This window comes from Orycteropus afer, unplaced genomic scaffold (genome assembly GCF_000298275.1).
Source record: "Orycteropus afer afer isolate SDZICR_OR568_19922 unplaced genomic scaffold, OryAfe1.0 scaffold00021, whole genome shotgun sequence".
Taxonomy (NCBI): Eukaryota; Metazoa; Chordata; class Mammalia; order Tubulidentata; family Orycteropodidae; genus Orycteropus; species Orycteropus afer.
In genome coordinates, this window is record NW_006921608.1 from 12644365 (window position 1) to 12659042 (window position 14678).

Genomic DNA, 14678 nt, shown 5'->3' on the forward strand with positions numbered 1-14678 from the left:
GGCATCAGGATTGGAGGAAGAATCATTAACAACCTGCGATACGCTGATGATACAACTTTGCTTTGAAAGTGAGGATGACTTGAGGCACTTACTGATGAAGATTGAGGAACACAATCTGCAGTATGGATTATATTTCAATATAAAGAAGACAAAAATCCTCACAACTGGACCAATAAGCAGCATCACGATAAATGGAGAAAAGATTGAGGTTGTCAAAGAATTCATGTTGCTTGGTTCTACCATCGATGCCAGTGGAAGCAGCCATCAGGACATTAGATGATGTGTAGCACTGGGCAGGTCGGCTGCAAAGGAACTCTTTCAAGTGCTGTGGAGCAGGGATGTCTGCTTGAGGACTAAGGTGTGCCTGACACAAGCCATGATATTTCCAGTTGCCTTGTATGCATGTGGGAGCTGGACAATGAATAAGGAAGACCAAAGAAGAGTTGATGCTTTTGAGTTGTGGTGCTGGCGAAGAATGCTGAAGGTACCATGGACTGCCAAAGGAACTAACAGATCTGTTGTAGAGAAAGTGCAGCCGAGATGCTCCTTGGAAGTGAGAATAGCCATACTTCTACTTTGGTCATGTTGTCAGAGGGGGGACCATCCCTGGAGAAGGATGTCATGCCTGGTAAGGTGGAGGGTTGACGAAAGAAGGAAGGCCTTCAGAGAGATGGATTGATGTGGTGGCTGCGACAATGGGCTCAAGTATACCAAGGATCATGGAGCTGGCGTGGGATCGGGCAGTGTTTCGTTCTGCTGTGCATGGGGTCGCTATGAGTCGGAAGCAACTCAACAGCACCTAACAACAGCAACAATAACAGAGACAAGTATTGATTTGGGTGAAGAGAGGGACAGTGAACTAAATATGAGTAGTCAGCACAGTGACGACATTGAGGAAGAGGAAGACATAGGTGCATGGGAGGTATCGGACAACAAAGATGAACCCTTTTGCACATACAGTACTGCATTGTCAGTGAAGGCAAACATTGATCTACAGGTGGATAGATGGATGGACAGGCTGAACTATTAGCTATGTCTATGCAGGGGGGAGTGTGCCCAAGACCATGTATAGGGTTGGCAGATAATGATTCTACAAGTGTATTTGTGTGCTCTGTAAGAATTTCCAGGTATATAGCAGAGCTGACAAGGGACAAGGTTGTAGTCACTTCTTGGCCACAGCCAGCTACCTGGAGGGAGCAAGTAGTTAGACCAGTGGGCTTGGAAAACATGGTTGCAGGGGATATCACGCTCAATTGGCATAACATACTACACAAAAATATTGCTCCACATCCTACTTTGGCCAGTAGCAACTGGGATCTTAAAAGCTTGCAAGCGGCCATCTAGATGCAATGATGGGTTTCTCCTCATCCAGAACAAAGGAGAATGAAGAAAACCAAAGACACCTGGAAATAGTTAGTCCAAGCAACTGGTACACCATGTGATCCTCAGCCTATAGGACTATGAGACCAGAACTAGATGGTGCCCAGCTACCAATGTCAACCACTGAGAAGGGAATCTCTGTAGGAGATCCTGGATAGAGTGGAAAAACAGTGTGCAACAAAACTCAAAATCATTAAAAAAAAAGGGGGGGGGGGAGTTACCAGATTTGCTGGTCTGATAGAGCCTGATGGAACCACTGAGACTATGGCCCCTAGCTGCCCTCCAGGTCTGGAATTGAACCTACTCCTGGCTTCCAGCCAAACAAAAGACAGGCATATGAACTGAACATTTACATTAGCTAGATACACTCCTTGGAGAGATCAATCGTGAGAGAATAGAAGGGCTATGTATGCACAGGGAGACAGCTCGGGGGCAAGAGTGCGTGGGAGGGAAGGACACAGGGAAGAGGTAACTATGGAGAGGAAGTGGGAGGGGAGCTGTTGCATTGTGGGACATTGCAATCAATGTCATGAGACAAAGTGTATGTGAGCTGCTGTATGGAAAGTGAATTCTCTCTGTAAACTTAATACCCAAATCACAATAAAAATTTAATATTTTTATAGTGAGCATAGTTGATGTTACTTAGAAGAGAGAAATGAACTCAAAGTGCTTTGTTTGTAGTGCCTCAGCTTAGTATCAAATTGTCACTTCCTATTAGTGTTCATATAATACATATATATATATATAAAGTATTTAATGGACTCCCATCCCCACCTAAAATCACCACTGTTATCATTTTGTTGTGAGTATAAGTAATGTGCTTAGCCAGGAGGAGAGAACATTTCAAACAAATTTTAAGAACACAGTGTTTTCTATCATGTTTTTTTAATATGACAATGCCCATATTTTAACAGTAAACAGAAAATAGTAATTAAAGAAGGTGAAAGTTTTGCCAAATACTTTAAAGAAGATAGGATAAAGAAGATAGGAAACTTTTTTTAAAATATCAAAGAGCTATTTGACTCTTAGGGAAGGATGATCAGTTGACAGTCTAATCAGTAAAACACTGTAATTTAGCATTTTTACATTTTGAGAGAAGTCTATCCTATATAGTACAAATTTTTTTCTGATTACTGGTTTAAGGAAAGAGATCGTAGACAAAATAACTTTAATTATCTATAAACTAAAAAAAGAAAACCTCACTGCCATCAAGTTGATTTGACTCATAATGACCCCTCCTTGGGTTTCTGAGGCAGTATCTCTACAGAAGTAGATTGCCCAATCTTCTTTCTGAGGAGTGGCTGGTGGGTTTGAACCGCCAGCCTTCTTCTGGTTAGCAGTCAAATGCCTTAGGCACTACGCCACCAAAGCTTCCTTTAATTATCTATACAGGGAGTAAAAATACATAGGTGCAGATATGTAAAGAAACATAGCAAAACTACATTGCTTATGGTATTTATTCTCTGACATGTGATTTTGGCACACTGAAAGGCTGTTTTATGTTTTTAGAACCTTAAGATAAATGGAAATGTCGCCTTTCAGTTTGTTTAGAAAATTTAGATGTATTAGAACCAAACCCTAAGTATTATACTTCCACCTCTAGTTGGCATACTTGAATATACAGTGAAATGAAGAAGTTTGTCAGTATTCCACTGAAGGAAGTTATATTATTAGTATTTCTCTAATTTTTGATGTATTAGATGTTATATCAAGTATAAAAGCCAGCTTTTTTTAATTCATGTCCTGATAAAAATTTTTGATGCAGACTTTATGTTTTTTTTTGGACTATCTAAATCATGACTTATGGATATTTTTAATTTTTATATTCTAGTAATTATCATTTGTCTTGGTCTGGCTGCATAGAGTTATCAGTTTTCTCAAAATTGCTTGAATCGTTAAAACACTAATTGTGAGCTTTGACCAGTTCTTAAGTTAAAAACCGCTTTGGCCCTAGAAGAAGCACTAAGGAAGCCTGAATAAAGCACCAGGTAAAATTTGACCATAAAACTTACAGAAAGGAGAATAGAATATAGCTTAATGCTTATAATGTAAGAAATTGGAACAAACAATTTAATTCAGTAGTAGCTCTATGAACATCATTCAAAAAAAAAAAAAACTATATGTGTAGTTAGAAAATTAAGCTGGCTAATGGTAATTACTTACAGATTACTATTTAAGTAGATGCCAATGTTCAAAGTAGTTGTATAATTGGTAGTAACTCTTATTCTGTGTCAGTGATTCTAAAGTTACATATCACTTGATCTTGATTTTGTACATTTGAGCATTGTAGCCATATTACTGTATAAGGAGGATACATCAACAGCATTGAATGAAAAGGACAAAGACAATTAAAAACAGTCATGAGCATAACTAAAAATGATTACATTAATTTTGAAACTGTTTTCTATTGTCTATAGTGTTTATAACCATAATCTTCCTTAATCTTACCTCCTCTCTTTTTTTTTCTGTGTGCTAATTCTTTGCAAGGCCCATATGTTTATTGTATAAACTTAAATACAGGGGAAAACTGCTTTTCTAAAGGCATCTATTATTTTTATAGTGAGCATAGTTGATGTTACTTAGAAGAGAGAAATGAACTCAAAGTGCTTTGTTTGTAGTGCCTCAGCTTAGTATCAAATTGTCACTTCCTATTAGTGTTCATTCAGTAAAGAAATAGTATATAGAACATCTTTGTTTAATGGTTAGAAAAGTTTTAGAACATGAAGTGCCACTCAGAGAAGACATCTGTGGGGTGGGGGCTAAAACAAACCTACCACAATTTGCATAGGGCTGACCTTGGTTCTCTTTTTTCTTTTTCTTTTTATTTATTTTTTTATTTTTTGTTTTCATTGTTCTGTTCTTGTGTTTGAAAAATGTTTACAAATTGAAAATTTAATATAAAATACATTCTCTTGCTCAGAAGGGAAGACAAAATGCTTTTTGTACTAAAAATAGTAGATAAAACTATCAGTTAACAAACTATATATGTTAGGGTTTGTTTTGTTTTTGGCAGTACTATTGTCAATCTACTAGGAATAGCTTTTGATCAGTTTTACATGTTAAATAGGTTTCTCTGTTTTCCTAACAGCTGATGATATAAAGCCATGCCCACGATGTGCTGCTTATATAATAAAGATGAATGATGGAAGCTGCAATCACATGACATGTGCTGTCTGTGGTTGTGAGTTTTGTTGGCTATGTATGAAAGAAATCTCGGATTTACATTATTTAAGGTAAGTTTACTGAAGGAGCTATTTATATCTAAATATAAGCATTTTTTAAACTTGGGATTTATAAGATACTTAAAAGGAAAATTTTGTTTTATTCTGGTTACATAGATTTAAAAGGAACAAAATTATTGTGCCAGTCATTTGGGATTAATAACTATTCAAAAATAAGAAAATGGAGATCTTTTTTTTTTTTTTAATAAACTATAAAGCCTGTACTTAATATACTATGGAAGGAGCTCTGGTGTCATAAAGCCTAAGGCATTTGACTGCTATCCAAAAGGTTGGTGGTTCAAATCCACCAGCCACTCCACAGAAGGAAGACTGGGCAATATACTTCTGTAAAGATTTACCACCTTGGAAATCCAGAGGGGGTCACTCTGTGTCAGAATCGACTCAGTGGCAATGAGTTTGGTTTGGTTTGATAATATCCAACGGTAGGTAATAAATTGCTCCATTTAGTTTTCTCAGATAGAGATTTCTTTATTCAGGCCACTAAGCGAGTTTATGAGAAGCTCTGGTAGTGTAATGCCTAAGGCACTTGACTGCTGACCAGAAGGCCGGCAGTTCACACCCACCAGTCACTCCTCAGAAGGAAGATGGGGCAATCTACTTCTGTAGTGATACTGCCTCAGAAACCCAAGGAGGGGTCGCTGTGAGTCGGGTCCGACTCGATAGCAAATAACAACAACAACAAGAAGTGAGTTTATGAGAGTAGGGGGATATATCAACATCCCTTTAATTTATTGTAGTCCTTACCTTAATTTTGGAGGGCTTTTAATCATCTAAGAATTTAAAGTGAAATCTCGTTCCTAAGTATGGAGTCGTCTTTTATAGTCATTGAGTTAATGTATAATTTGTTGTTGTGGTGTTTTTCAGCATGTACTTTACCTTATTTATTTATTTATTTTTCCCATTAGTCCATCAGGATGTACTTTCTGGGGGAAGAAACCTTGGAGCCGAAAGAAGAAAATATTGTGGCAGTTGGGAACACTTGTTGGTGCTCCTGTAGGAATTGCTTTAATAGCTGGCATTGCTATCCCTGCGATGATTATTGGCATTCCAGTATATGTGGGCCGTAAGGTAAAATGCGTAACTCCTTGTTGGTTCATTACTTTATTCTCAATTTTTAGGTGCATCCTTATATGATCAGTGAGTTTGGTTTGGTATTTGTGCTTCTCATTTATTTATTTTTAAGACAAAGATCATAGTTTCTTCAATATAAAAGAATTACCATTTTTTCATAGGATAATAAATTTCCAGTGTTTGGGAAGCCAATGTGTACATAAAAAATAAAAAACCAAAAACCAAACTCACTGACATTGAGTCAGATCCGACTCATAGCAACCCCTCCTTGGGTTTCTGAGGCGGAAATAGACTTCACTATGGAAGTAGATTGAGCAACCTTCTTTCTGAGGAGTGGCTGGCGGGTTTGAACTATCAGCCTGCTGGTTAGCAGTCAAGTGCCTTAAGGGCTATGCCACATAAAAAATAGACTTGTTTTAAAATGAGATGACTCTGAAAACCTTACTATATTTGCATTATAAAGCAACTTTGAGCATTAAGTATTGACAGGTACATACCTAATATTTTTCTCATGGGTGTTTCCTTGTAAAGTCAGATGTTTATAATTAAAATCGATAGCCAAATAGCACATGCCCTCAGGCAAGTAATTAGCTAGTTTCTTAATTCTGATTTAAATTCAAAGCTTTTTTTCCTCAGATTACTATTAGTAAGTACATCGTTTTACGGATTCCAACATGCTTGTGAAACTCCAACACCAACAATTATTGAGTATCACTAACCTGTGATTAATTATAATTAATTAAGCAAATAATTTTTTGAAAGATTAATGAGATTATATGAAGTGGCTAACAAATCTGCTGATGTCTAAATTAATACAATGCCAGAATTTAGAAATGACTTTAGAAATTATCTAATCCCAGTCCTCTACCTGAACTGAATAAAGGATAAGATAGGACAAAAAAAAAAGAAGCACTAATGTTTGTTGAGCCCTTATAGTATAGTAGGGCTTTTTATGTACTTTGACTAATTTAAACCTCACAACAACCTTTCAAAATAGATATTTAATCTCTGGTTTGTGTATTAGAGTGTTGAGGCTTAGCAAAGTTAGTATAATTAATTTTTGGTTACTCAGAAAGAAGCAGACCTGGAATTTGAATCCAGATGCTCAAATTGTTTATATATAAGATCCCTGATAAGTTTCAGTCTAACCATTTGGGCATGATAAGGAAGCCACCAACTCAAGAGGCAGCCTATTATTCTATTGTCAGGTGGTTCTAGTGGTTAGAAAATTCAGTCCGAACCTGCATCTTTATAAATTATTTCTTTTAATTCTTGCTCTGACTTTGGAATGTTACTCAGGATAAAACCAATCCACGTAATATGTAACCACCAATTCTTTTTTTTTTTAATATTCAACATACATGACTTTTATAACCAGAAGACACATTGTTTTTTTCAAATAGACTTGAGCAAAGATGGATATTTATAAGCTAAATATTTATTTCCAAGGGTTTTAAATAACTAAACTCAAAACTTTTTAAAGCCTCAAACATAGTAGTTTATTATAGTAATTTTTCATGTAGTTATCTCAAGCAAGGTTTTGCTAAAAACAGAACTATTGGTCACTATGAGTCGGGTCCGACTCGATGGCACATAACAATAACAATTGAGTTACTTGACACAGAAGTAGTAGAGAAAGACCAGTATACTGTTCATACCCAGAAATAACTTATAGAGGGAAGATTATTTACTTCATTGTTCAAGTTTTTAAAGTAATTTCTGGTCACATTTTTTCAAACATGAACCCAAGGATTGCAAGTCAATAAACTGGTTTCCATGGAAACAATGTTTTCAGTAGTGTATAGGCCTACAAACAAGCCCAGGAAAACCTATAAAGTTGATTTTAGAAAAAGAAAAATGTAGCAAACGTAATAAAATGGAAAAAATTAAGTTGAACTAAAAATAAAAGGATGATGTAATTACTGTTATTGAACAATGTTGCTTAAGGATGCAAGATTTTCTAGAAGATTACTTTCTGTGGGAGGGAAGTGCATAGGGAAGAGGTAACTATGGGTAGAGAGTGAGAGGAGAGCTGTTACATGTGGGAATTGAAGTCAGTATCATGAAACACAATGTGTATGAACTGCTGTGTGGAAAATGAATTTGCTCTGTAAACTTTCACCCAAATCACAATAAAAATTTAAATAAAAAAAAAAGAGATTACTTTGTCCTAGCCTAGTCTATTCTCTGCCTCACTGTTGAATTTTCCAGGAATACAAGTAGTGAGGAGCAGAAATTAACTTCAGTACTGAAGATAAAGAAAGGTACCTTGGGAAGGAATGTATGCCATTTCTTCCTGCATGAACTGTTTAGGGAAATACACCGGCTTTTCCCTGGGAACATATAGTCAGTGCTGGGAAACTAAATTCTGACTTGGAAATATATGCTCTTTGTCCCCAGTGCTTGCATTACCTGCCTTCCCACTCCAGCTTTTTCCCTGTGCAGTATATCCTACATGTATTTTACAGTCTTTAAAATAATCACATAATCAAAGATTATTTTATTAAGTATTTTACAGTCTTTAAAATAATCACATAATCAAAGATTATTTTATTAAGCGTCATCTGTAATATTGTTCATAAGTCAAGTATTTTATTTTACCTATGTATTTTAGGCAGAAAAAGTACTTCATTAGCTTTTGCCCTTGCAAACCATGAAAACAAAGGTTTGATACTTCCCAAAGTTCATATAATACAATAAAACCTGTGTAAGGTGGAAACTTGGCAGAGAATGAAAATTCAAATACTTTTCACTAGTAGGGAGCAATGGAAAAGTGGTAAGATTACACTCTTGTCAAGGCAGAAAGCTTACAAGACTCAGAAAAACAAGGCAGTCCCATCGAATTCCAGCTCACAGGTTTCACACAAGTCACTTTCATAGTGATACTAAATTATATTTATGAATACCTGTAGTATACAAAGATGCTAAACAGATGCAGTTCTTTAGGCAGCCATTATTTGTTCTCTTTTTTTGTCCCTCTAATCCTTGTGGTAAGCTGTAAATGGGAACCAGCATCCTGAGTTGTTTGATTATATCTATCTATCTATATATTTTTTTTTAAAATAAAAAGGGACTGAGAGAAAAGTGATTTATTTAATGATGTTTGCTGATTAGAACTTCTTTTTTAAGGTTATTGAAAAATAAAGTATTATCTAGTAAATCACTGTCTTTGCAAGTGAATTATTAATGAGTAAATTATTTATGGAAAAACAGTTTAAGAACAGTAAAAAGTTTGGTTTGAATTACAACACTCAGCTATAAAATTATGTAAGAAATCACATTAAACTTTTACCAAATATAGGTCCAGTTCATCAAATTAAAAAAAAAAAAAAAAAGTATTTTCTCTTTAATGTCTCTTCCTCATTTTTATTTTTAATTCAAGATTCACAATCGATATGAAGGCAAGGACATTTCAAAGCACAAGCGGAATTTGGCCATAGCAGGTGGAGTAACTTTGTCTGTAATCGTATCTCCAGTAGTAGCTGCAGTTACTGTAGGTAAGAAAATGCTTAAAAATATTAATTACCTCAAATCTTACAGCATTAAAGTTTTGTGAAAGGATTTTAAAAACAAGGCATTATCTTACTGAAGATGAGGGTTTTTGTTTTTTAATGACAATTTACTCTGAGCCTACAGAAAGCCTAGCATTAGAATAGTTGGTAAATTGTTATGGCTGATGCTCTCCCACTCCCTAGTATAGTTCAGAGTCCTGGCCTTAAAAACAATAACGTTTACATCCCCCCCCCCCCGCCCCGTATGTGTTACCTGAAAGACTGGTGGCCTTGAATTTGCTTGTGTCCCTAAACAGCCTAAATAGTTGGGTAACTCCACTTTTGGGAGCCAAATCTTAAGAAACAGCACTTTCCCCTTATACATCTCTTCTTGGAAAGACCTTCTAAAACTCTTGTTTATGTGATTTATGTTTTAATTTATAATCGTTATTTGAATTTCTCCTTAGGTATTGGTGTTCCTATTATGTTAGCTTATGTCTATGGCGTTGTTCCAATTTCTCTCTGTCGAAGTGGAGGTTGTGGAGTCTCAGCAGGAAATGGAAAAGGAGTCAGGATTGAGTTTGATGATGAAAATGATATAAATGTTGGTGGAACTAACACAGCTGTAGGTGAGTCCTTTAAGAAAGAAAGAAAATGTAGTTAATAGTTTAAGGGTGGTAGTTAACATTCAAGGCAGAATTTCCATTGATTTCCTCCTAGTAGGCCTAAGAGTGTTCACCCAGTACTTCAGTAAAATGGACTGCTGAGAAAAGAGGTGTATGGATGAAAGAGGGTGGAATGTTTCTGGCTACCTAACTGCCAAGTGTATATAATTATATATCTTAGAAATCACAGACTTTTCATCTTAAATTTTACTTAAAACATTACAAAATCAGTAATAAAAAATATGAAGAAGCATGTGGTTCATAAAAGAGAGCTAGTTGCTGTTGTTAGGTGCCGTCAACTTGATTTCGATTCATAGTGACCCTATATACAACAAAAGGAGACACTGCTCATTCAGGCACCATCCTCACAATCTGTGTTTGAAGCCATTGTTGCAGCCACTGTGTCAGTTCATCTCATTGAAGGTCTTCCTCTTTTTTGCTGACCCTCTACCAAGCATGATGTCCTTCTCGAGGAACTGGTCCCTCCTGATAGCATGTCCAAGGTGCGTGAGATGAAGTCTCACCATCCTCATGTCAAAGGAACATCCTGCTGTATTTCTTCATTCTTCTGACAGTTCATGGTATATTCAGTATTTTTCACCAGCATCATATTTCAGATACATCAATTCTTCTTCAGTCTTCTTTATTCATTGTCCCACTTTCACATGTATAGGAGGCAATTGAAAATATCATGGCTTAGATCAAGTGCACCTTAGTCCTCAAAGTAACATCTTTGCTTTTTAAGACTTTAAAGAGGTTTTTTGCAACATACTTGCCCAATGCAATGTGTCATTTGATTTCTTGACTGCTGCTTCCATGGGCATTGGTTGTGTGAATCCAAGTTAAATGAAGTCCTTGACAACATCAGTCTTTCTCCATTTATCATTATATTGCTTCTTCGTCCAGCTGTGGAGATTTTGTTTTATGTTGAGGTGTAGTCCATACTGAAGACTGTAGTCTTTGATCTTCATTGGTAGATGTTTCGAGTTCTCTTCCTCTTCACTTTGAGTGAGCAGGGTTGTGTCATCTGCATATCACAGGTTGTTAATGAGTTTTCTCTTCAATCTTGATGTCGTGCTTTTTTTCATTTAGTCAAGCTTTTTTGCTCAGCAGACAGATTGAATAAGTATTGTGAAAGGATACAACCCTGATACATACCTTTCCACTACCCAGTATCCTCTTGTTCTTTTCGAACAGCTCTATGTACAGGTTCCACATGAGCACAAGTAAATGTTCTGAAATTCCTATGCTTGCAAGGTTGTCCACAATATGTCACATGGTCAAATGCCTTTCCATAATCAATAAAACACAGGTAAACATCTTTCTGGTATTCTGTGCTTTCAGCCAAAATCTGTCTGACATCAACAGTGATATCTCTTGTTATACATTCTGAATCCAGCTTGAATTTCTGGCAATTGCCTCTTGATGTACAGCTGCAACCATTTTGGAAGTATCTTCAGCAAAATTTTACTTGTATGTGATATTGATGACATTGTTCAATAATTTCCATATTCTGTTGGATCACCTTTCCTTAGAACGGGTGTAAGTAGGATCTCTTCCAGTCACTTGGCTAGGTAGCTGTCTTCTGCATTTCTTGACCTAGACAAGTGAGTGCTTCTAACATTGCATCCATTTGTTGAAACATCTCAATCTGTATTCCCTCAATTCCTGAAGCCTTGGTTTTCTCCAGTGCCCTGAGTGCACCTTGGATTTCTTCCTTCATTACTATTAGTTCTTGATCATATGTTACGTCCTGAAATGTTTGAACATCAGCCAACTCTTTTTGGTACAATGACTCTGTAGTCCTTCCATCTTCATTCAGTGCTTCCTGTGTGGTTCAGTCTTTTGGCCATAGAATGCTTCAGTGTTACAACTTGAGGCTTGAATTGTTTCTTCAGTTCTCTCAGCCTGAGAAATTCCGAGTATGCCCTTCCCTTTTGGTTTTCTAACTCTAGGTCTTTTCACATTTCATTATAATAAGTTTACTTTGTCTTCTTGAGCTGACCTTTGAAATCTTCTGTTCAACTCTTATTTCATCATTTTTTTTCTATTTACTTTAGCTCCTTTCCATTCAGAGTTTCTTTTTTATCTCTAAACAAGAGAGCCTATCTTTTTCATGACCTTTTGCTTTTTTCATATATGATATCCTTGATATCATCCCACCACTCATCTGGTCTTTGGTAATTAGTGTTCAATGCCTCAAATCTGTTCTTCAGATGGTCTCTAAATTCAGGTGGGATGTATTCAAGGTCATATTTTGGCTCTCGTAGACTTGTTTTAATATCCTGCAACTTCATCTTGAACTTTGACGTGAGCAGTTAATGGTCTGTTCCACAGTCACTCCCAGCCTTGTTCTCTCTTAGGATACTGACCTTCTCCAGCATCTCTTTCCACAGGTACAGTCAATTTGATTGCTGTGGCATGGTCCATGTGTATAGTTGCTGTTTATGTTGTTAAAGAAAGGTGTTTGCAATGAACAAGTTGTCTGTCGTGTGCTCTCCAATATAATTTCTGTCACAAAGCCGTATTTTCCAACTACCAGCGCTTCTTCTTTTCCAACTTTTGCATTCCCACCACCAGTAATTATCAATGCACCTTGATTACATATTTGGTCAATAGATTTTCAGACTGCAGAAGTTGATAAAAAATCTTCAATTTCCTCATTTTAGCACTAATGATTGGTATGTAAATTTGAATAATAGTTGTATTAACTTGTGTTCCTTGTAGGCATATGGATATTATCCTGTCACTGACAGTATTGTACTTCAGGATAGATCTTGAAATATTCTTTGTGACAATGAATGTGACACCATTCCTATTCAATTTGTCATTCCTGGCATGGTAAAACTATATGTTTGCCCAGTTCACAGCAGCCAGTACCAATCCATTTCTGCTCACTGATGTCTAGGATATCAATCTTTATGCATTCCATTTCATTTTTGACAACTTCCAGTTTTCCAAGATTCATACTTTTTGTACATTCCACATTCCAATTGTTAGTGGATGTTTGCAGCTGTTTCTTCTCATTTTGAGTCCTGCCACATCATCAAATGAAGGTCCTGAAAGCTTTACTCCCTCTATGTCTACTTTGAGGAGGCAGCTATTTTCCAGTCATATTTTGAGTACCTTCCAACCTGAGCACTTTTTTTTTTTTCCAGTACTCTATCAGACAGTGTTCCACTGCTATTTATAAGGTTTTCAGTGGCCAGTTTTCTCAGAAGTAGATTGCCAAGTCCTCCGTCCTAGTCTGTCTTAGTCTGGAAGCTCTGCTATAACCTGTCTATCACAGGTGACACTACTGATATTTTAAATACTGGTGGCATAGCTTCCAGCACACAGCAACATGCAAGCCACCATAGTATGACAACTGACAGAGGAGTGGTGGGGAACAAAGAGAACTAAAGATAGCCAACATATAGAAAATATCTTCAACCCAATATTCAAAGAAATTGAATTAGAACACTAACTGGCAGAGATTAAGAAGAATGAAAATATTTTATTGAAGAAAATGTAAAGAAGTAGGCTCTCATAGACTGTCAATGGAATACAAATTAATAACCCTTTAAAAATATGTATATTCAATAGTCTAGCAATACTTGTTATAGAAGTTTATCTTGAGATAATCAGGCAAATACATAAAGATAAATGTCTACCTTCCTGTGTCCCATTCTCTTTTGAATTCACTCCAGTCAGGTTTTGGTCTCTATTACTCGAGGATTTCATCTCTACCACTTCACCAAAGCAAAGTCACCAGTGACTTTCATGTTACCAAATGTTGGTCTTCATCGTAATGGAACATTAGCACCTGACGTGGTATAGACCATGCCCTCCTTCTTGAAATAATTTCTTTACTTTTTTTCAGAAGCTGTTTCTCATCTCATCATTGGTCACTCCTTGTCAGTCTTCTTTGCTGTTTGATTTTCCTCTCCTAACCTCTAAATGTTGGTGTTTCCCAGGGCTCAGTTCTCAAACTTCATCTCTTCTTTATCTACACTTGCCTAAATCACCCCAGGTGATTTCATCTATTATATAGCTTGGAGAGTGACCTCTCCTAAATTTATATTTAAACCTGAACTCTTCCCTGAACTTTATATTTGTATACACAACCCTCCTCTTTAATCTACACTTGAATGTGTAAGAAGAATTTCAAGCTTAACTTGTCTGCAACCAAACTCTTTTCTCTCAAACTTGTTCTTCCCTCAGTCATCCTCACCTCAGTAAGTAGTTTCTCCATTCTTCCTATTGCTTGAGCCAGATACCTTCATTTACTGATGATTCCCTTTGCCCCTTATAACCTCTATCTATCAGCAACTTCTCTTTACCATTCCTTCACTGGGGAGCCATAAGCAACCATTTCTCTCTTTCTCCTGTTATGCCACTAATCTGTCCTCTTTCTTAGGCTATCATAATAGCCTCCTAACTGCTCTTTCACATATAGGCTCTCGTAGACTGTCAATGGAGTTCCCCAAATAATTCCATGACTTACTCCTTTGAGTCTCTCCTCAAGTGTTACCTTATCAAAGAGGCCTTCTTTGATCACACTATACAAGATGGCACAATGGCATGTTTACACACACACTCATTACTCTTACTCCCTTTACTCCTCTTGTCTCAGTTTTATTTTTCTTTATAGCATTTATCACTCTTAGGATTTTATTTCTTGCTCTCTCTGCCCCATTTTCTTCCTCCCAACTGGAATGTAAGCTTCTGTAGGACAGAGTGTTTATTTCTTGGCTTACTGTGTCATCAGTGCTTAGTGTGTGTGTGTGTGTGTGTGTATGTATGTGTATATATATATGTATATACACATATACATACATACATACATA

At 36.5% G+C, this 14678-nt stretch overlaps 1 protein-coding gene across 1 annotated transcript in view; it reads left to right on the top strand.

The window, feature by feature from the left end:
* The window catches only part of RNF19A (ring finger protein 19A, RBR E3 ubiquitin protein ligase), a 32595-nt gene that overhangs the window by 13766 nt on the left and 4151 nt on the right, over nt 1-14678 (top strand). Inside the window, exons 4-7 of the mRNA XM_042783628.1 lie at nt 4469-4613; nt 5528-5690; nt 9076-9190; nt 9652-9813. Coding sequence (XP_042639562.1) covers nt 4469-4613; nt 5528-5690; nt 9076-9190; nt 9652-9813 — 585 coding nt within the window. The remainder of the gene's footprint in view (nt 1-4468; nt 4614-5527; nt 5691-9075; nt 9191-9651; nt 9814-14678) is intronic.